Source organism: Pleurodeles waltl, chromosome 6, assembly GCF_031143425.1.
Source record: "Pleurodeles waltl isolate 20211129_DDA chromosome 6, aPleWal1.hap1.20221129, whole genome shotgun sequence".
Classification (NCBI taxonomy): Eukaryota; Metazoa; Chordata; class Amphibia; order Caudata; family Salamandridae; genus Pleurodeles; species Pleurodeles waltl.
In genome coordinates, this window is record NC_090445.1 from 13,161,592 (window position 1) to 13,188,072 (window position 26,481).

Genomic DNA, 26,481 nt, shown 5'->3' on the forward strand with positions numbered 1-26,481 from the left:
CGGTGAGCCTCAAAGGCTCACCCCTTTGTCACAGCCCAGCAGGGCACTCCAGCTTAGTGGAGTTGCCCGCCCCCTCCGGCCACGGCCCCCACTTTTGGCGGCAAGGCTGGAGGGAACAAAGAAAGCAACAAGGAGGAGTCACTGGCCAGTCAGGACAGCCCCTAAGGTGTCCTGAGCTGAGGTGACTCTGACTTTTAGAAATCCTCCATCTTGCAGATGGAGGATTCCCCCAATAGGGTTAGGATTGTGACCCCCTCCCCTTGGGAGGAGGCACAAAGAGGGTGTACCCACCCTCAGGGCTAGTAGCCATTGGCTACTAACCCCCCAGACCTAAACACGCCCTTAAATTTAGTATTTAAGGGCTACCCTGAACCCTAGAAAATTAGATTCCTGCAACTACAAGAAGAAGGACTGCCTAGCTGAAAAACCCCTGCAGAGGAAGACCAGAAGACGACAACTGCCTTGGCTCCAGAAACTCACCGGCCTGTCTCCTGCCTTCCAAAGATCCTGCTCCAGCGACGCCTTCCAAAGGGACCAGCGACCTCGACATCCTCTGAGGACTGCCCCTACTTCGAAAAGACAAGAAACTCCCGAGGACAGCGGACCTGCTCCAAGAAAAGCTGCAACTTTGTTTCCAGCAGCTTTAAAGAACCCTGCAAGCTCCCCGCAAAAGGCGTGAGACTTGCAACACTGCACCCGGCGACCCCGACTCGGCTGGTGGCGATCCAACACCTCAGGAGGGACCCCAGGACTACTCTAAGACTGTGAGTACAAAAACCTGTCCCCCCTGAGCCCCCACAGCGCCGCCTGCAGAGGGAATCCCGAGGCTTCCCCTGACCGCGACTCTTTGAATCCTAAGTCCCGACACCTGGGAGAGACCCTGCACCCGCAGCCCCCAGGACCTGAAGGACCGGACTTTCACTGGAGGAGTGACCCCCAGGAGTCCCTCTCCCTTGCCCAAGTGGAGGTTTCCCCGAGGAACCCCCCCCTTGCCTGCCTGCAGCGCTGAAGAGATCCCTAGATCTCCCATTGACTTCCATTACAAACCCGACGCTTGTTCCTACACTGCACCCGGCCGCCCCTGCGCCGCTGAGGGTGAAATTTCTGTGTGGACTTGTGTCCCCCCCGGTGCCCTACAAAACCCCCCTGGTCTGCCCTCCGAAGACGCGGGTACTTACCTGCAAGCAGACCGGAACCGGGGCACCCCCTTCTCTCCATTCTAGCCTATGTGTTTTGGGCACCACTTTGAACTCTGCACCTGACCGGCCCTGAGCTGCTGGTGTGGTGACTTTGGGGTTGCTCTGAACCCCCAACGGTGGGCTACCTTGGACCAAGAACTGAACCCTGAAAGTGTCTTACTTACCTGGTAAAACTAACAAATACTTACCTCCCCTAGGAACTGTGAAAATTGCACTAAGTGTCCACTTTTAAAACAGCTATTTGTCAATAACTTGAAAAGTATACATGCAATTTTGATGATTTGAAGTTCCTAAAGTACTTACCTGCAATACCTTCCGAATGAGCTATTACATGTAGAATTTGAACCTGTGGTTCTTAAAATAAACTAAGAAAAGATATTTTTCTATACAAAAACCTATTGGCTGGATTTGTCTCTGAGTGTGTGTACCTCATTTATTGTCTATGTGTATGTACAACAAATGCTTAACACTACTCCTTGGATAAGCCTACTGCTCGACCACACTACCACAAAATAGAGCATTAGTATTATCTCTTTTTACCACTATTTTACCTCTAAGGGGAACCCTTGGACTCTGTGCATGCTATTCCTTACTTTGAAATAGCACATACAGAGCCAACTTCCTACACCGGGGGAATAAACTTAGCTGCAACCTGGAGAGTGCCCCTTTATGGCAGTTCATAGATCATTGCATACTTGCAAAACAAGTTTTCTGATTAGATGCTTATGAGTGTTAATCACAATAGGTAATTACTGTCAACTATTTATCTACAAGCATTTCACTATTGAAGTATTGAGGAAAAAATAAAACATTTATAAAAAGTTCCCAAATAAATTCATACGCAACTCTTGAAAATCTGTGTTTATATGATGCAACTTAAAATATCAATATATTATCTTTCCTTACGCATATATATTCCCTTCCTATGTAATAATGTATCTATATATACAGGGAGTGCAGAATTATTAGGCAAGTTGTATTTTTGAGGATTAATTTTATTATTGAACAACAACCATGTTCTCAATGAACCCTAAAAACTCATTAATATCAAAACTGAATATTTTTGGAAGTAGTTTTTAGTTTGTTTTTAGTTTTAGCTATGTTAGGGGGATATCTATGTGTGCAGGTGACTATCACTGTGCATAATTATTAGGCAACTTAACAAAAAAAAATATATACCCATTTCAATTATTTTTCATTACCAGTGAAACCAATATAACATCTCAACATTCACAAATATACATTTCTGACATTCAAAAACAAAACAAAAACAAATCAGTGACCAATATAGCCACCTTTCTTTGCAAGGACACTCAAAAGCCTGCCATCCATGGATTCTGTCAGTGTTTTGATCTGTTCACCATCAACATTGCGTGCAGCAGCAACCACAGCCTCCCAGACACTGTTCAGAGAGGTGTACTGTTTTCCCTCCTTGTAAATCTCACATTTGATGATGGACCACAGGTTCTCAATGGTGTTCAGATCAGGTGAACAAGGAGGCCATGTCATTAGATTTCCTTCTTTTATACCCTTTTTTGCCAGCCACGCTGTGGAGTACTTGGACGCGTGTGATGGAGCATTGTCCTGCATGAAAATCATGTTTTTCTTGAAGGATGCAGACTTCTTCCTGTACCACTGCTTGAAGAAGGTGTCTTCCAGGAACTGGCAGTAGGACTGGGAGTTGAGCTTGACGCCATCCTCAACCCGAAAAGGCCCCACAAGCTCATCTTTGATGATACCAGCCCAAACCAGTATTCCACCTCCACCTTGCTGGCGTCTGAGTCGGACTGGAGCTCTCTGCCCTTTACCAATCCAGCCACGGGCCCATCCATCTGGCCCATCAAGACTCACTCTCATTTCATCAGTCCATAAAACCTTATAAAAATCAGTCTTGAGATATTTCTTGGCCCAGTCTTGACGTTTCAGCTTGTGTGTCTTGTTCAGTGGTGGTCGTCTTTCAGCCTTTCTTACCTTGGCCATGTCTCTGAGTATTGCACACCTTGTGCTTTTGGGCACTCCAGTGATGTTGCAGCTCTGAAATATGGCCAAACTGGTGGCAAGTGGCATCGTGGCAGCTGCACGCTTGACTTTTCTCAGTTCATGGGCAGGTATTTTGCACCTTGGTTTTTCCACACGCTTCTTGCGACCCTGTTGACTATTTTGAATGAAACGCTTGATTGTTCGATGATCACGCTTCAGAAGCTTTGCAATTTTAAGAGTGCTGCATCCCTCTGCAAGATATCTCACTATTTTTGACTTTTCTGAGCCTGTCAAGTCCTTCTTTTGACCCATTTTGCCAAAGGAAAGGAAGTTGCCTAATAATTATGCACACCTGATATAGGGTGTTGATGTCATTAGACCACACCCCTTCTCATTACAGAGATGCACATCACCTAATATGCTTAATTGGTAGTAGGCTTTCGAGCCTATACAGCTTGGAGTAAGACAACATGCATAAAGAGGATGATGTGGTCAAAATACTCATTTGCCTAATAATTCTGCACTCCCTGTATATTACTGCAATCCTACTGTACAAGAAGAGAAGAAAACGGTTTCAAAAAATCACTCCAATGCATTACTCTGTCTCACTATCCCCCTAGACCTCTATCAATCTATCCTCCATCCCACTGTGACCTTGACTTTCCTCCCTCTACCCCTCCTGGCGAACCTCAGTTTACTACTAGGATCTCCCAAACAACCCTACTAAATTCTCCCTCGTGTAGCTCTCATTTGCCTCATCGCCAACCTCATTTTACTACTATGATCTCCCTGATCCCTTTATACAAACTCTTGCCTCTGCCAACGCTCCTTTACTCATCCCAAACCTCATCTTACTACTATGATCACCTAATTAACACGTCTGGATTCTTTCCTCTATCTCGCCATTATTCTATTCAATCCAAGTAACAATCACATGTCCAGCGCTCAAATTAACTCATATTTTCCTATACTAATCCATCACTAATCCTTTTAGGTTCCAGAGTAGCGTGCTACTCGCCAAAAAGCACTCCAGCACCTCGTCAGGGGTAGTAAGCGCTATATAAATACAATTACTACAAATATATATATATATATATATATGTTCGATGGCATGTGTAGCTGCAGATACACATGCTGTGCACAGTCCGCCATCTGGTGTTGGGCTCGGAGTGTTACAAGTTGTTTTTCTTCGAAGAAGTCTTTTCGAGTCACGAGACCGAGGGACTCCTCCCATTTCGACTCCATTGCGCATGGGCGTCGACTCCATCTTAGATTGTTTTTTTTCCGCCATCGGGTTCGGACGTGTTCCTTTTCGCTCCGTGTTTCGGGTCGGAAAGTTAGTTAGAATCTCGGAAAAAAATCGTCGGTATTGTTTGCGTTCGGTATCGGGTTAGTTAGAACAAATCAACACCGAATTTTGAAGAGCTCCGGTGGCCCTTCGGGGTTTTTTCGATCCCCCGTCGGGGCCTGCTCGGCCCGGCCACGTGCGATTTCAAGGCTGATGGAACGGACCCCATTCCGCTTCTGCCCAAAATGCCATAGCAAGTATCCGTATACGGATCAGAATCTGGTCTGTAACTTGTGCTTGTCCCCCGAGCACAAGGAGGATACTTGTGAAGCCTGTCGAGCGTTTCGGTCGAGGAAGACGCTGAGAGACCGAAGAGCCAGGAGACTACAAATGGCGTCCACGCCGACAGGTCAAGAACGTTTCGAGGAGGAAGAAGAAGCTTTCTCCATCCGCGAGTCGGATTCTGAAGAACTCGACGCCGAAGAAACACCCCAAACCGTGAGTAAGACGTCGAAAATTAAGACTCACGATAAGTCCACAAAAGCCCAGGGGACGCCACCGCCAACAGGCCATGACTTAACCTGAAAAATAGGTGACCGATCCAAGGCACCGAAAAAGGGCATGCTGGTGTCGAAGTCATCCGACTCCGGTCGAGATACCGCCACACAGCAACCTCGGAGCCGAGACAGCGGCTCCTAGAAACTTCGGCACAGAGACAGCGGCACCGAAGAATTTCGGCACCGAGACACCACGCCGAAAAGAAAGAAGGTTTCTTCGGAGCCTAAAAAGACTTCAGAAAAGGTTTCGGTTCCGAAACATCCAGCCTCGGAGCCGAAAACTAGTTCCTGTACAGAGGAACAAGGATTAACCTCCCAATTACATAGATTTGGAGAGGAGCTTCAAGCTGGAGAGCCTGACTACACGCAAAGAAGGCTTCATATTCAGGAGGACACAGGGAAGATAACCACTCTTCCCCCAATCAAAATAAAAAGGAAACTTGCCTTTCAACAAAAGGAGAAGCAACCACAGGCAAAAGTGGCGAGGAAAACAACCCCACCACCGTCTCCACCACCATCAATACATGCTTCACCAGCAACAATTCCACCACTGATGCACTCACCAGCTCATACTACAATGAGTCAGGATGATCCCGATGCATGGGACCTTTACGATGCTCCAGTGTCTGACAACAGCCCAGACTCCTATCCCACAAAACCGTCACTACCTGAGGACAGTACATCCTACACACAGGTGGTCGCAAGGGCAGCCGAATTTCACAACGTCACCTTACATTCTGAACCAATTGAGGATGACTTTCTGTTTAACACCCTATCCTCCACCCATAGCCAGTACCAAAGCCTTCCCATGCTCCCAGGAATGCTAAAACATTCAAAACAAATATTTCAGGGTCCAGTTAAAGGCAGAGCCATAACTCCAAGAGTGGAGAAAAAGTACAAGCCACCGCCAACAGATCCAATCTATATTACAACACAACTAACACCAGACTCAGTAGTTGTCGGGGCAGCTCGTAAGAGAGCCAACTCTCATTCCTCAGGAGACGCACCACCTCCAGACAAAGAGAGCCGCAAATTTGATGCTGCAGGAAAAAGGGTTGCAGCACAAGCAGCAAATCAATGGCGTATTGCCAATTCCCAAGCACTTTTGGCAAGATACGACAGAGCTCATTGGGATGAAATGCAACATTTCATCGAACACTTACCCAAGGAGTTCCAAAAAAGAGCGCAACAGGTGGTAGAAGAGGAACAAAGTATCTCAAATAATCAGATACGGTCTTCCATGGATGCAGCAGATACAGCTGCAAGGACAATAAACACTGCAATCACGATACGAAGGCACGCATGGCTGCGCACTTCAGGGTTCAAGCCGGAAATCCAACAAGCTGTGCTCAATATGCCATTTAATGAACAGCAATTGTTTGGGCCGGAGGTAGACACTGCCATTGAGAAACTCAAAAAAGACACCGATACAGCCAAAGCCATGGGCGCACTCTACTCCCCGCAGAGCAGAGGCACATTTCGGAAAACACCTTTTAGGGGAGGGTTTCGAGGTCAACCCACAGAAACCACAACCTCACAAACAAGACCTACTTACCAGGGTCAATATCAGAGGGGAGGTTTTCGGGGGCAATATAAAGGGGCCAATTCCCAAGAAATCGAGGAAAATTCCAAGGCCCCAAAACTCCTCAAAATAAACAGTGACTTACAAGTCACACAACCCCATCACATAACACCTGTGGGGGGGAAGACTAAGCCAATTTTACAAACTTTAGGAGGAAATAACAACAGACACTTGGGTCTTAGCAATTATCCAGCATGGTTATTGCATAGAATTTCTTCAATTCCCTCCAAACATCCCACCGAAAACACACAATATGTCAAAACAACATATAGATCTTCTAGGACTAGAAGTTCAAGCATTGCTACAAAAGGGCGCAATAGAATTAGTACCAAATCTACAACAAAAAACAGGAGTTTACTCACTATACTTTCTAATACCCAAAAAGGACAAAACTCTGAGACCAATACTAGATCTCAGAACACTAAATACCTACATCAAATCAGACCACTTTCACATGGTCACGTTACAAGACGTAATCCCACTGCTCAAACAACAAGATTACATTACAACATTAGACCTAAAAGATGCATATTTCCATATACCAATACATCCTTCACACAGGAAATACCGAAGGTTCGTATTCCAAGGAATACATTACCAATTCAAAGTGTTGACATTCGGAATAACAACTGCGCCAAGAGTTTTTACAAAATGCCTGGCAGTAGTAGCTGCACATATCAGAAGGCAGCAAATACATGTGTTCCCGTACTTAGATGACTGGTTAATCAAAACCAACACGCTAAGACAGTGTTCACAGCTCACAAAATATGTCATACAGACCCTTCACAGGCTAGGTATCTCCATCAACTACGCGAAGTCACACCTTTTGCCGTGTCAAACACAGCAATACTTAGGAGCGACAATCAACACAGCAAAAGGGATTGCCACTCCAAGTCCACAAAGGGTTCAAACATTTCACAAGGTAATACAGGCCATGTATCCAACACAAAAGATACAAGTCAAAATGGTAATGAAACTCCTAGGCATGATGTCTTCATGCATAGCCATTGTCCCAAACGCAAGATTGCACATGCAGCCCTTACAACAGTGCCTAGCATCACAATGGTCACAAGCACAGGGTCAACTTCTAGATCTGGTGTGAATAGACCGCCAAACATACATCTCGCTTCTATGGTGGAACAGTACAAATTTAAACCGAGGGCGGCCTTTCCAAGACCCAGTGCCACAATACGTCATAACGACGGATGCTTCCATGACAGGGTGGGGAGCACACCTCAATCAACACAGCATCCAAGGACAATGGGACATACATCAAAGGCAGTTTCACATAAATCACTTGGAACTGTTAGCAGTATTTCTAGCGCTGAAAGCATTTCAACCCATAATAACCCAAAAATACATTCTGGTCAAAACAGACAACATGACAACAATGTATTATCTAAACAAACAAGGAGGGACACACTCGACACAGTTGTGCCTCCTAACACAAAAAATATGGCATTGGGCGATTCACAACCACATTCGCCTGATAGCACAATTTATTCCAGGGATTCAGAACCAGTTGGCAGACAATCTCTCTCGAGATCACCAAAAAACCCACGAATGGGAAATTCACCCCCAAATACTAAACAATTACTTTCAAATTTGGGGAACACCTCAAATAGATCTATTTGCAACAAAGGAAAACTCAAAATGCCAAAGCTTCGCATCCAGGTACCCACAAGATCAATCCCAAGGCAATGCTCTATGGATGAACTGGTCAGGGATATTTGCGTACGCTTTTCCCCCTCTCCTTCCATATCTAGTAAACAGGTTGAGTCAAAACAAACTCAAACTCATACTAATAGCACCAACATGGGCAAGGCAACCTTGGTACACAACACTACTAGACCTTTCAGTAGTACCTCATGTCAAACTACCCAACAGACCAGATCTGTTAACACAACACAAACAACAAATCAGACATCCAAATCCAGCATCGTTGAATCTAGCAATTTGGCTCCTGAAATCCTAGAATTCGGGCACTTAGACCTCACACAGGAATGTATGGAGGTCATAAAAAAAGCTAGAAAACCTACCACTAGACACTGCTATGCAAATAAGTGGAAAAAATTTGTTTATTACTGCCATAATAATCAAATTCAACCTTTACACGCATCTGCAAAAGAAATAGGATACTTACTACATTTGCAAAAATCTAACCTAGCTTTCTCTTCCATTAAAATACATCTTACGGCAATTTCTGCTTACCTACAAATTACGCACTCAATTTCATTGTTTAGGATACCAGTCATAAAGGCGTTTATGGAAGGTCTAAAGAGAATTATACCACCAAGAACACCACCAGTTCCTTCATGGAACCTCAACATTGTCCTAACACGACTCATGGGTCCACCTTTTGAGCCCATGCACTCCTGTGAAATGCAATACTTAACGTGGAAAGTTGCATTTTTAATTGCCATCACATCGCTAAGAAGAGTGAGTGAAATTCAAGCATTTACCATTCAAGAACCATTTATTCAAATACACAAAAATAAAGTTGTTCTACGGAGCAATCCTAAATTTTTACCAAAAGTAATCTCACCGTTCCACTTAAATCAAACGGTAGAATTACCAGTGTTCTTCCCACAGCCAGATTCGGTAGCCGAAAGAGCACTACATACATTAGACATCAAAAGAGCACTAATGTACTACATTGACAGAACAAAACTAATTCGAAAGACAAAACAACTATTTATCGCCTTTCAAAAACCTCATACAGGAAATCCAATTTCAAAACAAGGCATTGCTAGATGGATAGTTAAGTGCATTCAAACCTGCTATCTTAAAGCTAAAAGAGAGCTGCCTATTACACCAAAGGCACACTCAACCAGAAAGAAAGGTGCTACCATGGCCTTTCTAGGGAATATTCCAATGAACTAAATATGTAAGGCAGCAACATGGTCTACGTCTCATACATTTACCAAGCACTACTGTGTAGATGTGTTAACTTCACAACAAGCCACAGTAGGTCAAGCTGTACTACGAACATTGTTTCAGACAACTTCAACTCCTACAGGCTGAACCACCGCTTTTGGGGAGATAACTGCTTACTAGTCTATGCACAGCATGTGTATCTGCAGCTACACATGCCATCGAACGGAAAATGTCACTTACCCAGTGTACATCTGTTCGTGGCATGAGTCGCTGCAGATTCACATGCGCCCACCCCCCTCCCCGGGAGCCTGTAGCCGTTTAGAAGTAGATCTTAAACATTTGTACATTTGTAAATATATTACTTAAAACTTAATTATGTACATACGCATTCACTCCATTGCATGGGCACTATTACTAGCATACACAACTCCTACCTCACCCTCTGCGGGCAAAACAATCTAAGATGGAGTCGATGCCCATGCGCAATGGAGTCGAAATGGGAGGAGTCCCTTGGTCTCGTGACTCGAAAAGACTTCTTCGAAGAAAAACAACTTGTAACACTCCGAGCCCAACACCAGATGGCGGACTGTGCACAGCATGTGAATCTGCAACGACTAATGCCACGAACAGATGTACACTGGGTAAGTGACATTTTCCATATATATATATATATATATATATATATATATATATATATATATATATATATATATATGTGTGTGTGTACACACACGTTCTCGCTCTCTCTCTTCCTGTGGTGAGACAATAGTCCCAGGCTGATGGCCCTATATAAATTGTATGTGACCTTTTTTGGGCTCAGGCCTGTGTCTATCATGACTGCTTGAAATAAAAAAATATTCCCATCTCTTTTTGTACCAAGAAACACTTGTGATATTGGAAACCCACGTTCCTGATGTTTTTGAGCCTACTACAGAAAAATGGTTTGCTCTGACTTAGCAAACAGACAGAAAGGAAAACACCAAGCTCTTTAATTCGGTTGCCTCCAGGTGCCATAGATAGTGCCTGTAGAAGAATTCAGAATCTATCAGATTCATTCTATCCATCTAGTTTTGAAAATGGTGTAAAGAAATGGCTCCCTGTTGCAGTTACCCCCCACTTTTTGCCTGATACTGATGCTGACTTGACTGAGAAGTGTGCTGGGACCCTGCTAACCAGGCCCCAGCACCAGTGTTCCTTCACCTAAAATGTACCATTGTATCCACAATTGGCACACCCTGGCATTCAGATAAGTCCCTTGTAACTGGTACTTCTAGTACCAAGGGCCCTGATGCCAAGAAAGGTCTCTAAGGGCTGCAGCATGTCTTATGCCACCCTAGAGACCCCTCACTCAGCACAGACACACTGCTTACAAGCCTGTGTGTGCTGGTGAGAACAAAATGAGTAAGTCGACATGGCACTCCCCTCAGGGTGCCATGCCAGCCTCTCACTGCCTATGCAGTATAGGTAAGACACCCCTCTAGCAGGCCTTACAGCCCTAAGGCAGGGTGCACTATACCATAGGTGAGGGTACCAGTGCATGAGCACTGTGCCCCTACAGTGTCTAAGCAAAACCTTAGACATTGTAAGTGCAGGGTAGCCATAAGAGTATATGGTCTGGGAGTCTGTTTTACACGAACTCCACAGCACCATAATGGCTACACTGAAAACTGGGAAGTTTGGTATCAAACTTCTCAGCACAATAAATGCACACTGATGCCAGTGTACATTTTATTGCAAAATACACCCCAGAGGGCACCTTAGAGGTGCCCCCTGAAACTTAACCAACTAGCTGTGTAGGCTGACTGGTTCCAGCAGCCTGCCACACTAGAGACATGTTGCTGGCCCCATGGGGAGAGTGCCTTTGTCACTCTGAGGCCAGTAACAAAGCCTGCACTGGGTGGAGATGCTAACACCTCCCCCAGGCAGGAGCTGTGACACCTGGCGGTGAGCCTCAAAGGCTCACCCCTTTGTCACAGCCCAGCAGGGCACTCCAGCTTAGTGGAGTTGCCCGCCCCCTCCGGCCACGGCCCCCACTTTTGGCGGCAAGGCTGGAGGGAACAAAGAAAGCAACAAGGAGGAGTCACTGGCCAGTCAGGACAGCCCCTAAGGTGTCCTGAGCTGAAGTGACTCTAACTTTTAGAAATCCTCCATCTTGCAGATGGAGGATTCCCCCAATAGGGTTAGGATTGTGACCCCCTCCCCTTGGGAGGAGGCACAAAGAGGGTGTACCCACCCTCAGGGCTAGTAGCCATTGGCTACTAACCCCCCAGACCTAAACACGCCCTTAAATTTAGTATTTAAGGGCTACCCTGAACCCTAGAAGATTAGATTCCTGCAACTACAAGAAGAAGGACTGCCCAGCTGAAAACCCCTGCAGCGGAAGACCAGAAGACGACAACTGCCTTGGCTCCAGAAACTCACCGGCCTGTCTCCTGCCTTCCAAAGATCCTGCTCCAGCGACGCCTTCCAAAGGGACCAGCGACCTCGACATCCTCTGAGGACTGCCCCTGCTTCGAAAAGACAAGAAACTCCTGAGGACAGCGGACCTGCTCCAAGAAAAGCTGCAACTTTGTTTCCAGCAACTTTAAAGAACCCTGCAAGCTCCCCGCAAGAAGCGTGAGACTTGCAACACTGCACCCGGCGACCCCGACTCGGCTGGTGGCGATCCAACCCCTCAGGAGGGACCCCAGGACTACTCTGATACTGTGAGTACCAAAACCTGTCCCCCCCTGAGCCCCCACAGCGCCGCCTGCAGAGGGAATCCCGAGGCTTCCCCTGACCGCGACTCTTTGAACCTAAAGTCCCGACGCCTGGGAGAGACCCTGCACCCGCAGCCCCCAGGACCTGAAGGACCGAACTTTCACTGGAGAAGTGACCCCCAGGAGTCCCTCTCCCTTGCCCAAGTGGAGGTTTCCCCGAGGAACCCCCCCCTTGCCTGCCTGCAGCGCTGAAGAGATCCCGAGATCTCTCATAGACTAACATTGCGAACCCGACGCTTGTTTCTACACTGCACCCGGCCGCCCCCGCGCCGCTGAGGGTGAAATTTCTGTGTGGACCTGTGTCCCCCCCGGTGCCCTACAAAACCCCCCGGGTCTGCCCTCCGAAGACGCGGGTACTTACCTGCAAGCAGACCGGAACCTGGGCACCCCCTTCTCTCCATTCTAGCCTATGTGTTTTGGGCACCACTTCGAACTCTGCACCTGACCGGCCCTGAGCTGCTGGTGTGGTGACTTTGGGGTTGCTCTGAACCCCCAACGGTGGGCTACCTTGGACCAAGAACTGAACCCTGTAAGTGTCCTACTTACCTGGTAAAACTAACAAAAACTTACCTCCCCCAGGAACTGTGAAAATTGCACTAAGTGTCCACTTTTAAAACAGCTATTTGTCAATAACTTGAAAAGTATACATGCAATTTTGATGATTTGAAGTTCCTGAAGTACTTACCTGCAATACCTTTCGAATGAGATATTCCATGTAGAATTTGAACCTGTGGTTCTTAAAATAAACTAAGAAAAGATATTTTTCTATATAAAAACCTATTGGCTGGATTTGTCTCTGAGTGTGTGTACCTCATTTATTGTCTTGTGTATGTGCAACAAATGCTTAACACTACTCCTTGGATAAGTCTACTGCTCGACCACACTACCACAAAATAGAGCATTAGTATTATCTATTTTTACCACTATTTTACCTCTAAGGGGAACCCTTGGACTCTGTGCATGCTATTCCTTACTTTGAAATAGCACATACAGAGCCAACTTCCTACATTGGTGGATCAGCGGTGGGGTACAAGACTTTGCATTTGCTGAACTACTCAGCCAATACCTGATCACACGACAAATTCCAAAATTGTCATTAGAAATTGATTTTTGCAATTTGAAAAGTTTTCTAAATTCTTAAAAGACCTGCTAGGGCCTTGTGTTAGATCCTGTTTAGCATTTCTTTTAGAGTTTAAAAATTTGTTAAAAGTTTGAATTAGATTCTAGAACCAGTTTTAGTTTCTTAAAAAGTATTCCGACTTTTAGAAGCATAATGTCTAGCACAGATGTGAATGTGGTGGAACTCGACACCACACCTTACCTCCATCTACAGATGAGAGAGCTAAGGTCACTCTGTAAACTAAAGAAAATAACAATGGGCCCCAAACCTACCAAAATACAGCTCCAGGAGCTTTTGGCAGAGTTTGAAAAGGCCAACCCCTCTGAGGGTGGCAACTCAGAGGAAGAGGATAGTGACTTGGAGGACAATTCCCCCCTACCAGTCCTATCTAGGGAGAACAGGGTCCCTCAAACCCTGACTCCAAAAATAATAGTCAGAGATGCTGGTTCCCTCACAGGAGAGACCAACACCTCTGAAATCACTGAGGATAACCCCAGTGAAGAGGACATCCAGTTAGCCAGGATGGCCAAAAGAGTGGCTTTGGAAAAGCAGCTCCTAGCCATAGAAAGGGAAAGAAAAGAGATGGGCCTAGGTCCCATCAATGGTGGCAGCAACTTAAATAGGGTCAGAGATTCTCCTGACATCCTAAAAATCCCCAAAGGGATTGTAACAAAATATGAAGATGGTGATGACATCACCAAATGGTTCACAGCTTTTGAGAGGGCTTGTGTAACCAGAAAAGTGAACAGATCTCACTGGGGTGCTCTCCTTTGGGAAATGTTCACTGGAAAGTGTAGGGATAGACTCCTCACACTCTCTGGAAAAGATGCAGAATCTTATGACCTCATGAAGGGTACCCTGATTGAGGGCTTTGGATTCTCCACTGAGGAGTATAGAATTAGGTTCAGGGGGGCTCAAAAATCCTCGAGCCAGACCTGGGTTGATTTTGTAGACTACTCAGTAAAAACACTAGAGGGTTGGTTAACTGGAAATGAAGTGTGTGACTATGTTGGGCTTTATAATTTGTTTATGAAAGAACACATTTTAAGTAACTGCTTCAATGAAAAGTTGCATCAGTATCTGGTAGACCTAGGTCCAATTTCTCCCCAAGAATTGGGAAAGAAGGCAGACCACTGGGTCAAGACTAGGGTAACCAAAACTTCCACTGGGGGTGACCAAAAGAAAGGGGTTACAAAAACTCCCCAGGAGAAAGTGGGTGACACTAGAAACAAAGAAAAAGAGTCCTCTGTAGGCCCCCAAAAACCAGAACAGGTGGGTGGGCCCCAAGACACAACCCAAAACAAAGGTGGGTACCAGGGTAAGAACTGGGATGCCACTAAGGCATGGTGCCACAACTGTAAACAGTCTGGGCACCACACCAAGGACACTTCTTGTCCCAAAAACAAACCCCAGAACAAAATTCCAGGGGTAACCAGTGTAGCCATGGGAGATGACTCCTCAGATGAGGAGGTCTTCATAGCCTTCAACTGGAAACAGGGCCCAACAGGTGAGTTGGAGATTCCAGAGGGAAGTAGACACTTCCACCACCTACTGGTGAATGGAATCCCAACCACTGCCCTGAGAGACACTTGTGCCAGTCACACTATTGTGCATGACAGGCTGGTGCTCTCAAACCAGTACATCCCAGGTGAGACTGCCAGGGTAAGAGTTAGCCTAGACAGGGTCACTAAGAGGCCTGTGGCTTTAGTACCCATAGAAGTGGGTGGCACTCTTAGCTGGAGAAGGGTAGTAGTCAGTACAGACCTCCCCCTTGATTGTCTCCTTGGAAATGACTACCCAGAGGTTAGTCAGAGCTCAAGAGAGGAACTGGTCCAGTGCCAGTCCTCTCCCAAGGTTTCTGGAAGTCCTGCCTCTGCAGTAAATGCAAGCAGGCCCCAGAAGAAGAAGAAAAGAAAACAGAGTAGGAAGGGTGGACAACCTTTAGCCAAGGTTACAGCAAGCCAGGGAGATTCTGCTCCAGTAGGGGAGAACTCCAAAAATGGCCCTGATAAAGTCCAACCTGACCCACAAGAAGTCCTGGCTAGTCAGGCAACTGTTAAACCTGAGTGGGTGGCTCCTCAGCTAACAGAAGAAAGAGTGGAAGAAGGGTGTTCACTACAAGATGTGGTAACCCCCCACTCCAATACAGCAGACAGGCAACCTGAACCCAAAGAAGCCTGTAACTTAGCCCCTTCCCTTTTAGGTGAAGAGCTAAAGGTGTGGTTCTGGGCACTGACAGCTGTCAGTGGCCTCTGCTGGGTGTTAGCCTTTATGGCTGCACTATCCTTGGCATGGTGGTCTGACCCCATGCCAAATAACAAGTTAGGCCCCCTGACCCTGTTGGTCATGGTGGGGTTACTCCAGCTCTGGGTAACCTCTTTGGGTAAACTAGGGGTGACCTTGGCTAAGATAAGATTAGCAGAGGTGGATACCTCTGACCTCAAAATAGAGAGAATGGGTGAAGACATAAAAAGCACAGACAAGAGGCAGTTCAGACTAGGTCCTATCACTGTGGAAGTGGGTCAGTTCCCCAGAGGGAATGACCTGAACAGGAGGATGTAAGGCAGAGTAGGCCCTGCAACAAACCAGCCATTTCCTCTACTCTTCCTCGCCTGACAGACTAGGAAGACTCTTCCAGCGTTGGCTGAGTCTCCTGGCCTGTGGGCTGGGGGGGGCTTGTGTAAAGAAATGGCTCCCTGTTGCAGTTACCCCCCACTTTTTGCCTGATACTGATGCTGACTTGACTGAGAAGTGTGCTGGGACCCTGCTAACCAGGCCCCAGCACCAGTGTTCCTTCACCTAAAATGTACCATTGTATCCACAATTGGCACACCCTGGCATTCAGATAAGTCCCTTGTAACTGGTACTTCTAGTACCAAGGGCCCTGATGCCAAGAAAGGTCTCTAAGGGCTGCAGCATGTCTTATGCCACCCTAGAGACCCCTCACTCAGCACAGACACACTGCTTACAAGCCTGTGTGTGCTGGTGAGAACAAAATGAGTAAGTCGACATGGCACTCCCCTCAGGGTGCCATGCCAGCCTCTCACTGCCTATGCAGTATAGGTAAGACACCCCTCTAGCAGGCCTTACAGCCCTAAGGCAGGGTGCACTATACCATAGGTGAGGGTACCAGTGCATGAGCACTGTGCCCCTACAGTGTCTAAGCAAAACCTTAGACATTGTAAGTGCAGGGTAGCCATAAGAGTATATGGTCTGGGAGTCTGTTTTACACGAACTCCACAGCACCATAATGGCTACACTGAAAACTGGGAAGTTTGGTATCAAACTTCTCAGCACAATAAATGCACACTGATGCCAGTGTACATTTTATTGCAAAATACACCCCAGAGGGCACCTTAGAGGTGCCCCCTGAAACTTAACCAACTAGCTGTGTAGGCTGACTGGTTCCAGCAGCCTGCCACACTAGAGACATGTTGCTGGCCCCATGGGGAGAGTGCCTTTGTCACTCTGAGGCCAGTAACAAAGCCTGCACTGGGTGGAGATGCTAACACCTCCCCCAGGCAGGAGCTGTGACACCTGGCGGTGAGCCTCAAAGGCTCACCCCTTTGTCACAGCCCAGCAGGGCACTCCAGCTTAGTGGAGTTGCCCGCCCCCTCCGGCCACGGCCCCCACTTTTGGCGGCAAGGCTGGAGGGAACAAAGAAAGCAACAAGGAGGAGTCACTGGCCAGTCAGGACAGCCCCTAAGGTGTCCTGAGCTGAAGTGACTCTAACTTTTAGAAATCCTCCATCTTGCAGATGGAGGATTCCCCCAATAGGGTTAGGATTGTGACCCCCTCCCCTTGGGAGGAGGCACAAAGAGGGTGTACCCACCCTCAGGGCTAGTAGCCATTGGCTACTAACCCCCCAGACCTAAACACGCCCTTAAATTTAGTATTTAAGGGCTACCCTGAACCCTAGAAGATTAGATTCCTGCAACTACAAGAAGAAGGACTGCCCAGCTGAAAACCCCTGCAGCGGAAGACCAGAAGACGACAACTGCCTTGGCTCCAGAAACTCACCGGCCTGTCTCCTGCCTTCCAAAGATCCTGCTCCAGCGACGCCTTCCAAAGGGACCAGCAACCTCGACATCCTCTGAGGACTGCCCCTGCTTCGAAAAGACAAGAAACTCCCGAGGACAGCGGACCTGCTCCAAGAAAAGCTGCAATTTTGTTTCCAGCAACTTTAAAGAACCCTGCAAGCTCCCCGCAAGAAGCGTGAGACTTGCAACACTGCACCCGGCGACCCCGACTCGGCTGGTGGCGATCCAACCCCTCAGGAGGGACCCCAGGACTACTCTGATACTGTGAGTACCAAAACCTGTCCCCCCTGAGCCCCCACAGCGCCGCCTGCAGAGGGAATCCCGAGGCTTCCCCTGACCGCGACTCTTTGAACCTAAAGTCCCGACGCCTGGGAGAGACCCTGCACCCGCAGCCCCCAGGACCTGAAGGACCGAACTTTCACTGGAGAAGTGACCCCCAGGAGTCCCTCTCCCTTGCCCAAGTGGAGGTTTCCCCGAGGAACCCCCCCCTTGCCTGCCTGCAGCGCTGAAGAGATCCCGAGATCTCTCATAGACTAACATTGCGAACCCGACGCTTGTTTCTACACTGCACCCGGCCGCCCCCGCGCCGCTGAGGGTGAAATTTCTGTGTGGACCTGTGTCCCCCCCGGTGCCCTACAAAACCCCCCGGGTCTGCCCTCCGAAGACGCGGGTACTTACCTGCAAGCAGACCGGAACCGGGGCACCCCCTTCTCATCATTCTAGCCTATGTGTTTTGGGCACCACTTCGAACTCTGCACCTGACCGGCCCTGAGCTGCTGGTGTGGTGACTTTGGGGTTGCTCTGAACCCCCAACGGTGGGCTACCTTGGACCAAGAACTGAACCCTGTAAGTGTCCTACTTACCTGGTAAAACTAACAAAAACTTACCTCCCCCAGGAACTGTGAAAATTGCACTAAGTGTCCACTTTTAAAACAGCTATTTGTCAATAACTTGAAAAGTATACATGCAATTTTGATGATTTGAAGTTCCTGAAGTACTTACCTGCAATACCTTTCGAATGAGATATTCCATGTAGAATTTGAACCTGTGGTTCTTAAAATAAACTAAGAAAAGATATTTTTCTATATAAAAACCTATTGGCTGGATTTGTCTCTGAGTGTGTGTACCTCATTTATTGTCTTGTGTATGTGCAACAAATGCTTAACACTACTCCTTGGATAAGTCTACTGCTCGACCACACTACCACAAAATAGAGCATTAGTATTATCTATTTTTACCACTATTTTACCTCTAAGGGGAACCCTTGGACTCTGTGCATGCTATTCCTTACTTTGAAATAGCACATACAGAGCCAACTTCCTACAAATGGCGTCAAGTTTTCCTCCAGACTTCTCCCCGGGTGAACTGTAAGCAGACAGGAGCTGTTTCACAGACTGCCAGATTGCATATATCCTTCTCATTCGCAGTCAAGGTGTTTCACAGACCTCAGATTGCATCCATCGATCACCGTCGCTGAGCATTTCATTTTTTGTGATATACAGCCAGCACTTGAAATTAACGCTTATTCCATTTCGCTTAATGTCAGTACCAGGCACCATTTGTAAGTGGTTGGTGGTGGTAGTGATACACCTAAGGAAACTTAAAATCTAGATTTACCTTTACTTAAGATTAAATTCTCAAGGCCAGACCATCCCACAGAGCCCCTCATCTCTGAAATCCTTCAAAATCTGGGGCTTTACAAACACGATCTCAAACATTCCTATGAATGAACTGATTTTTCTCCTTCCTACATTGTCAGAAAAATAACTGCACTCAATTACTTCTGAGAGCTTTTATATGTCATCAGCAAAAGCAGAACTAAAAAATGTTTCCTTCCTTCATCCGCAGTTACTTCAGCTCTCTGATTCTGGTGCAGGGCATGGACATGTACTCCCTGCAGCAGTGTGCCCTGGATGACCGGGCACATGAACACCCCTTTGCCAGTGCAGAGATCATCTGCCAGGTAAGACCCTAGCCCTTGTCTTTGCTCGTCCCCCGGTAGCTTGAATGAATGTGAGCTGATCTTTCTCAGCATCAAGCCCGGTAGATCTATTGGACGTGGCCTTCACCAACCCACACGCACTCCCCCATTCATACATGAACATTTGTCAGCCTGTTTGGTTAAAGATTTGAATGCCCATCCTTCATTCTTACTTTCTTGTAACGCTCATAGATTAAATTTATAATTAAACACTAACAGAAGGCATTTGCAATGAAAAAGAGTAAGTATTTTAGACTGGCAAATGGTAGATGTTTAAATCACCAGAACTGTCACCTTAACCATGTTGAGTCATTTGGCCAGTCAACCTTTCTTGGTGTTCCTTCCTTTCACTCCAGGAAATGGACAGTCTGTTGCTGACTTTTGGAGACATCCCTCATCATGCACCCGTGCTTCTGGCGTGGGCCCTGCTGCGTTACACCTTAAACCCTGATGGATCTGGCCATGTGATTCGGCGCATGGGCAGCACAGCCATTCAGATGAATGTATTCCCACACCTAACACAGATGCTGCGAACCCTCGGCAGTGGGGGAAACAATGTGAGTTAGCGTCCGCAGAATGCTGCAAGGGATCTTGGGCATTAAAAGTGGGGCAGTATGCAGCGTGGAGAGCTTAAAGGGTGCGCAACTAGTGGTGGTGTACTAGAATGGGAAGAGGCTTTGGATGTCTTGTGCATTGGACATCTACATGTTACTTTGATTGCGAAGATGATGATTTCATTGTGGTTGTTTGTGCCTATTAAGTCCATCTCCCCCTCTTTCAAGAAAGGCTTTTTTTTTTTTTTTTTAACATGTCCACCTTTCCCTGTGCCCATTTTACTGACCATGAAATCTCAGTCTTTGCACCCGAGGACTTGCGTTTCTGTCATTTGCTGGTACTGATAGGGTTACTTGCCAGTTGTGCATAATTAAGAGTCTGGGCCTAAGAAGTTTTAGGTTTTTACTTTCTTTGTATGCAGTCTTTTGAGTTTTGGATGCAGTTACTCTCCGGCCTTGTCGACTGTCGCTTTGGTAAACAGGCGGAGTTCTCAGTGCTGGATTTATCATAGAATCGAAGGGTCAGTAACGCAGCTTGACTACCTAGACTCATGGATGTAATCCATTCTCAAGTCGCATAGAGTGGTACCAGTGTTTCCCTTACTGTGTAATGAGCACCAACCTTGAGAAGGATTATTACAAACCTAGGAAAGCAGATAGTACATGCTTATCAAAGGGTAAGGGTTTGGACCTCTGCTAAAGCACACCCCACTTAGGGAAACTGAACTGTATATCCTAAAACACCACACAGAAGTGTATTTCAAAATAATTGCATAAAATGTGTACTTTAAATGCTGTATAGCTAGAACTTCTAGTGCTAAGATAGCACTCTGAAGTGCAGGGTGATAATACAGAGCTTTGAAAAACGCCTCAATAAACAAAGTGATGTATTTCTATCCTGATAAAAAGATGGTAATTCCAAAGGTTGCACCTTTGTCCATTCTTCAGGTGGAGGGTTTTCAGCTCATTTCTCACTCGTGGTGTTTTATGAGCTGATTGCTTTGTCTCACTCCATCCAGAATGTGCACCATCAGGATATGAGTACTCACGTTCTCCCAGGGGCCAAAATCTTTGGTCTGGAGTATGAGCGAAAGTTGCCTTGATGCCAGCAGGGTTGCAGATGGGGGCTTCTGGGACAGGGGTTGGGGGAAAGAGGGTTGTAACGGGGGGTAGACGAAGGTAGGCAAGAACATCTAGCGGCTGAATTTTCACAATCTGAAAACAGGAAACCTGCGATCAGTCCGGCTTCTCCACGTGACCAAATTGTGGGATCCTGGGCAAATGTTTTGTTTCACTTTGCCTCATTTTTTTTCATTATCACAAATAAGGGGACCTCGAAATACAGGATGTTTGCTGTACAAAACCTTATCTTGGGCTTCATTTAATAAACTGTAATGTTGTCCTTTTGTAATAGCAACACATGCCACCCATGTGGTGCACATAACAACTGACTTGCCTCTTAGATCACTATGGGCATTCTTGTCAGGGCAGGAAAGCATGAGTGTTTCTAAAGTCTTCTTTGAAAACTATATTAAAAATATTTCTCAGTGCTCTGATATATTGTGATGTACTGACGTGAAACACTTATGGTTGTTAATGAAATACACCTTTTACATTTTAAAGACACTTTATCATATTTTTGCACATTTGTTGCAAATGTCTTTCAAAAGGAAAAAGCTCCTAAAGGTAAGTGGTGCAGGACACCTTAGGTACTTTGTTACTTTACCTTCAGTTAACCTGCCCATTTATTTAACATGTTGCTGAATATTAGGGCTCAGGCAAGTAACAGCAGCCCAGTGCTGCAGTGTAATGGGGCGCATGTATGGTCAAGAGGGGCACAGGCACCCCACTGCATCAACCTCCCCTCACCACCCCAACCCTCAAACTTTCTCCCCTCCCTGATGAGATGACATATATCTTTCAGAGAGTCCAGGGGTTCCCTTACTAGTGGACAGGGGCTTGCTCTAGCAAGCCCAAGGTGCTCTTTTAGGGGGTAGTGTGGTCGAGCAGCCTTAGGCTCATCAGAGAGGAGTGTTAGACTTCTGCAAATACACACACAGTAAGTAAATGAGATACATGACTCAGGAAGGAGATTCATACCAATTTACAAAAATAACAAGTATTTTTATATATGTTAAGGCATCAGAGTCAATAGGATCAGGTAAGTGCAGTTTGCAAAAACAAAATCTTAACAGTTTGCAAAAGTCGACACAGTGCAATTTTTAGAAGCTGCAGTGTTATCCTATGGAGAGGAAAACAAGTACTGCATTCAGGTACAGTACAGCAACTAACGGGACCAATCTCCTGGACGTAAGGTAAGTACTGGGCAAGGATCAGGACCACGCCAACACATGACACCTGGCGGCACTGGGGCGGCCGGTTGCTGAGGTGTAGTACGGTGTTGGGTGCCCAATGTTAGTCAATGGTGATCGGTCCGGTTGAAAAGATGCTGCAGGTTTAGACAGGGAGTCCATTTGAGGAGACCCACCAGGTTCAAGTCTTGAGATGCTCGGGGACAGAGGAACACCTTTGGTCCTCTTCTCCACAGGTCAGGAGCGACAGGTGCTGAGGTGTCCTGAGGCATCTGGTTTTCTGCACTTGGAGCACTCGCGGTTGAGGGGGCCTGCGAGCAGAGGCTGCAAGTCGCATTGGTGAATCCACAGTGGGCAAGTAAGCTTTGCCTCTGGAGGGATTTGGGGGGGGGGGGGGGGGGGAGCGTTGGTACCGTTGGCCTACCTAAATTCTGGCAAGGGCGCCACGGGCAGTGGTAGTTTCAGGTGTTGGGTCTTGGCAGTCCGGAGTCTCTTGGGGTGACTGCAAGATGCAGGGAAGCCTCTCTTCTGCTGTACGGGAGTTCCTGGGTCTTTGTTGAATACAGACAGGCCTGCCAGGCTTTTGGAGGCACAGCAGCTTGCAGGATGATTTTGACGCAAATCGGTGGGAACAGCAGACAGGCCAGCAGGGCTGGACCATGTCAGGTGCTTCTTCCTCAGAATTTGCTTTTGCAGCTCTTAGGTGTCCTCATTTGTAGGTCAGCAGGAATCTGATTTCTGATTTCCTGGTGCCGGAGACTCCCCTAAATACTGAATTTAGGGGAGTTTAGTGGAGTGTAGGGCAGTAGCCGATGGGTCACTATGCCCCTTATATGACAACTTCCTGTGGGAAGTGGGCATAACCCTGCCCAAGAGTTCCTACTTCTGCAAACACCAAGATGCCAGATTTCTAAATGCGGTGTCCACATCAGGCAGCTCACCCTAAGGGTGACACATCTCTCTGAATACTACATATTCCACCTCTTCTGGTGCCAAATGGGCCCTGTGGGAGGGGGGTGTCAGCATCTTTCTTTTTAGTGAAGCCAGATCTGCATACCAAGATCGACGGGCTTCTTTGAAGCCACGTGCCTTGGAATGCAGATTTGCAGGTCATCCTGTTGGGTGGGATGTGTATACACCGCGCCTAGAGTAGGCTTTGATTCTGACCACCCGAGTGCAAACGCTGTCACTCTAGGGGGCCAGAATCTTGTCTGGTGGTGGCAAGCTGGCTAAAACTAGTCAGTCCGCACACTGATAGTAGGTTTTCAGGTGGCAGCGGTGCCCTTTGGGTGCCCGTGTTAATAAATCTATCAATGGAATCAGTGAGGATATATTATTACGAGATACCAAACATCCCTATTTTCAGTGAAGCCATTATATAGCTGGGGAACTCGTAATCATCAGTGTCCTGCACATGTACTTAAAAGGGCTTCACTGTTCACTTACTGTGTCTGAGAATTGACAAATACATAAAGGGGCATATCTGCTCTTGCAGGTATGCCCTCCCTGTAATATAATGCACCCTGCCTAGGGGTGTAAGGCCTGCTGTAGGTGCGTCTTACATATATTGCGTGCTGTGTCAGGGGACAGGGCACACAGGCTGTGTGCCATGTTGTGTTTTCACATTTTAGCTGCATCAAGACACGCAGCCTGCAAGGGCAGTCTGCATGTGCTACGTGAGGGTGCCACAATATATGCTGCAGCTCTTGGGGACCCTCTTTGGTGCCCATGCCCCCGGTACCAGGGTACCGTTTACTAGGGATTTACATGGGTACCAAAGGTAATGCCAATTGTGGAGCTATTGTACAGTTTTAGGACGAGAGATCTGGCACTGGGGAGCTGGTTAGGAGAAACCAGAGCACTTTCAGTCAAAATTGCATCATGTACCAGGCAAAAAGTGGGGGTGACCATGCCAAATGGGGCACATTCCTACACCTTGACTTCTCTTTCATAGGATTCCCTCTTTATTTATAAACAGTAGAATGTTTGCACTCATGGTCCTCAGATCCTTTTCTAAAAACCTTTTTTTCACTTACTAAACGATTTTAAATAGAGAAGTAAGCCTGTAAGTGGTTTATTCTCTGAGTTTTTAAACTCTTTATTTTTTAAAATTAAAAAGATTTACAGAGCAATACATTTGTTCGGAAACACCACTAATGGTGCCAATGCCAACATGGCACTGCGCTGTTAAGCGTTCCAGAAGCCACTAGCTTCTTTCATGCAGCGCAGGGTTAGTGAGCCAGTTTGTTTTAGAAAAATTACAATGGAAGAGTCACTACTCCTAAATCTTTTTCACCCGCGCCTCTGGAACAGGGAGGTAGGAGGGCTATTTATGCATACCTAGGGAATACGTATGATGGAGAACTAGGATTACAGGTAAGGAACCTTTTCTTCTGTAACAGGAATCCCTGATATTGAAAAATAATAGAATAAAGTAGAAAGGTGAGTGGAGTTCAACCCCGAAGGAAGGACTAGATCATAACTCATGATATAGAAGACACTAGGGTTTGCTTAGTAGCAAAACTGCCAAAGTGATACTGCACCTTAAACAATCCCAGACGTTTGACAGCCTTACCATCATGCAGTGCAAGGTCTTTGAGGCATTTTGGTAGTCAGGCTCACCAGGGAATGATTGCCAATATTGTTGCCATTCTTGGGCCTTTGGGGGTTGAAAATCTGTGTTCTGTGGTCTTTTTTGCCTCGTTTGATGTTTTTATCATTGATTTCTGCATTTCTTTTTGCAGTAAGTACATTATTGTCTGTTTTTCTTCTGATGTGCTTTTGATTTCTCTTCTATCCTTTGAGACACTGTGGCAGGTTTTGTTTGACACACACTTCATCTGGATGAAGGAAGTATTAAAGGATGAGCATGAGGTTTATGTCCTCTCTTGCAGATTTCAGCTCCGTCACAGAGTGAAAAGGCTGTTTCGCTGAGTATTTATGTGTTAAAAGGGAGCAGAGCACTGAACATGGTCAAAGACCAGCATATAACGTCTACCAGAGAACAGAGGAAGCTGTGTTGTAGATGGTTAATGTATTGTGATCTAGTTGGAGTGGTCCTTATGAATACTGGGATGTTGTTCCAGATCTTGGGTGTATAGATGAAAAGACCTGTTGTCTTGTTTTTTTGTTTTTTTGACTCTTCTTAGTCTGGAGGTGTAATGTGTCCTGGCTTTGGGTGTGCCAAGATCCACCCGAGATGGTGAGCTTGTCTGCAGGATAAACGGTGGTGCTGGACATGATAGCTTTGTAAATAAAGCTGCAAGTTTTAAAGAAGGTGCAGCCCCACAAGGATGTGGGCGAAGTGGTTATATTTCTTCAGGCCCTTGATGAGACATTAAGCTTGTAGCATGATCCCGAGGAGTGTGTAGACTTGGAGGCCATGGAGTAATAAATTTCCACCATCCAGATGCAGCAGTCGGAGTGCTTCAACAGGAGTTCTGAAGTTGCTTTCTGGAAGAAATGGGTGGACTTTCTTTAGAAGAGAGAGCTAGTACCCGGGTGTCTTGTTTCTTTGGTAGTATGTTCTTGAGGGAGAGGTTGGTGGCCAGTTGGGTTTCGAAGCTGTCAAGGGTTTTATTTGTTTTATTTTTTATTTTACTGTGCAGTTAACTCAGAACATTATCACATTCCTCCAGACAGCTCAGCAATGAAGCCATGTGCAGTTAAACAAAACTATGCTATGCCAAAAATATCACAGGCCCATATGTCTTGCACTCGTGATCCGGGCAGCATCAACGACCAGTACTCGCCCAGCTGCACCTTGTAGTACATATGTGCCTTAGGCAGCATTCCAGCCATGAATAGTCTCTCCTGCCCCCGTGCATAGCCGCTTCTCTCCTGACTAGCATCAGTATTGTTGCAGTGAGCTTGGACATACTGGCCAGATATCCCTTGACATATTCCCCAGGAAAGCCACCAATGGATCTCTACGCACTGTTCTTCATGTCACCTCCTCAGCGCACTCAAGAGCAGCAATCCAAAACTGGCAACTTCAGGGCAGTACCAGGCTAGATTTGTGGAAGTCTGCATCATCCGCGCCACAATGCACACATCAGGTGTCCCGTCACAGACCCATTCTAAACAGTAGTAGGGGCGTGCAGTATAACCTGCGCAGAAACGTAATCTGTATCGGGCATAGTCTGTAGTTGGGTGACAGCATAGCAGTGGTGTCACAGCTGTAGCACCACTGTTCATCCGCAAACTCCACTTTCATTGCAGCCTGCCACTCA

At 46.6% G+C, this 26,481-nt stretch overlaps 1 protein-coding gene across 3 annotated transcripts in view; it reads left to right on the top strand.

Annotated features, from left to right (window-relative positions):
• NUP188 (nucleoporin 188) overlaps nt 1–26,481 on the top strand; it is a 642,545-nt gene that overhangs the window by 202,771 nt on the left and 413,293 nt on the right. For all 3 annotated transcript variants that reach the window (XM_069237029.1, XM_069237030.1, XM_069237031.1), the window contains exons 10-11: nt 19,251–19,365; nt 19,740–19,940. In XM_069237029.1, coding sequence (XP_069093130.1) covers nt 19,251–19,365; nt 19,740–19,940 — 316 coding nt within the window. The remainder of the gene's footprint in view (nt 1–19,250; nt 19,366–19,739; nt 19,941–26,481) is intronic.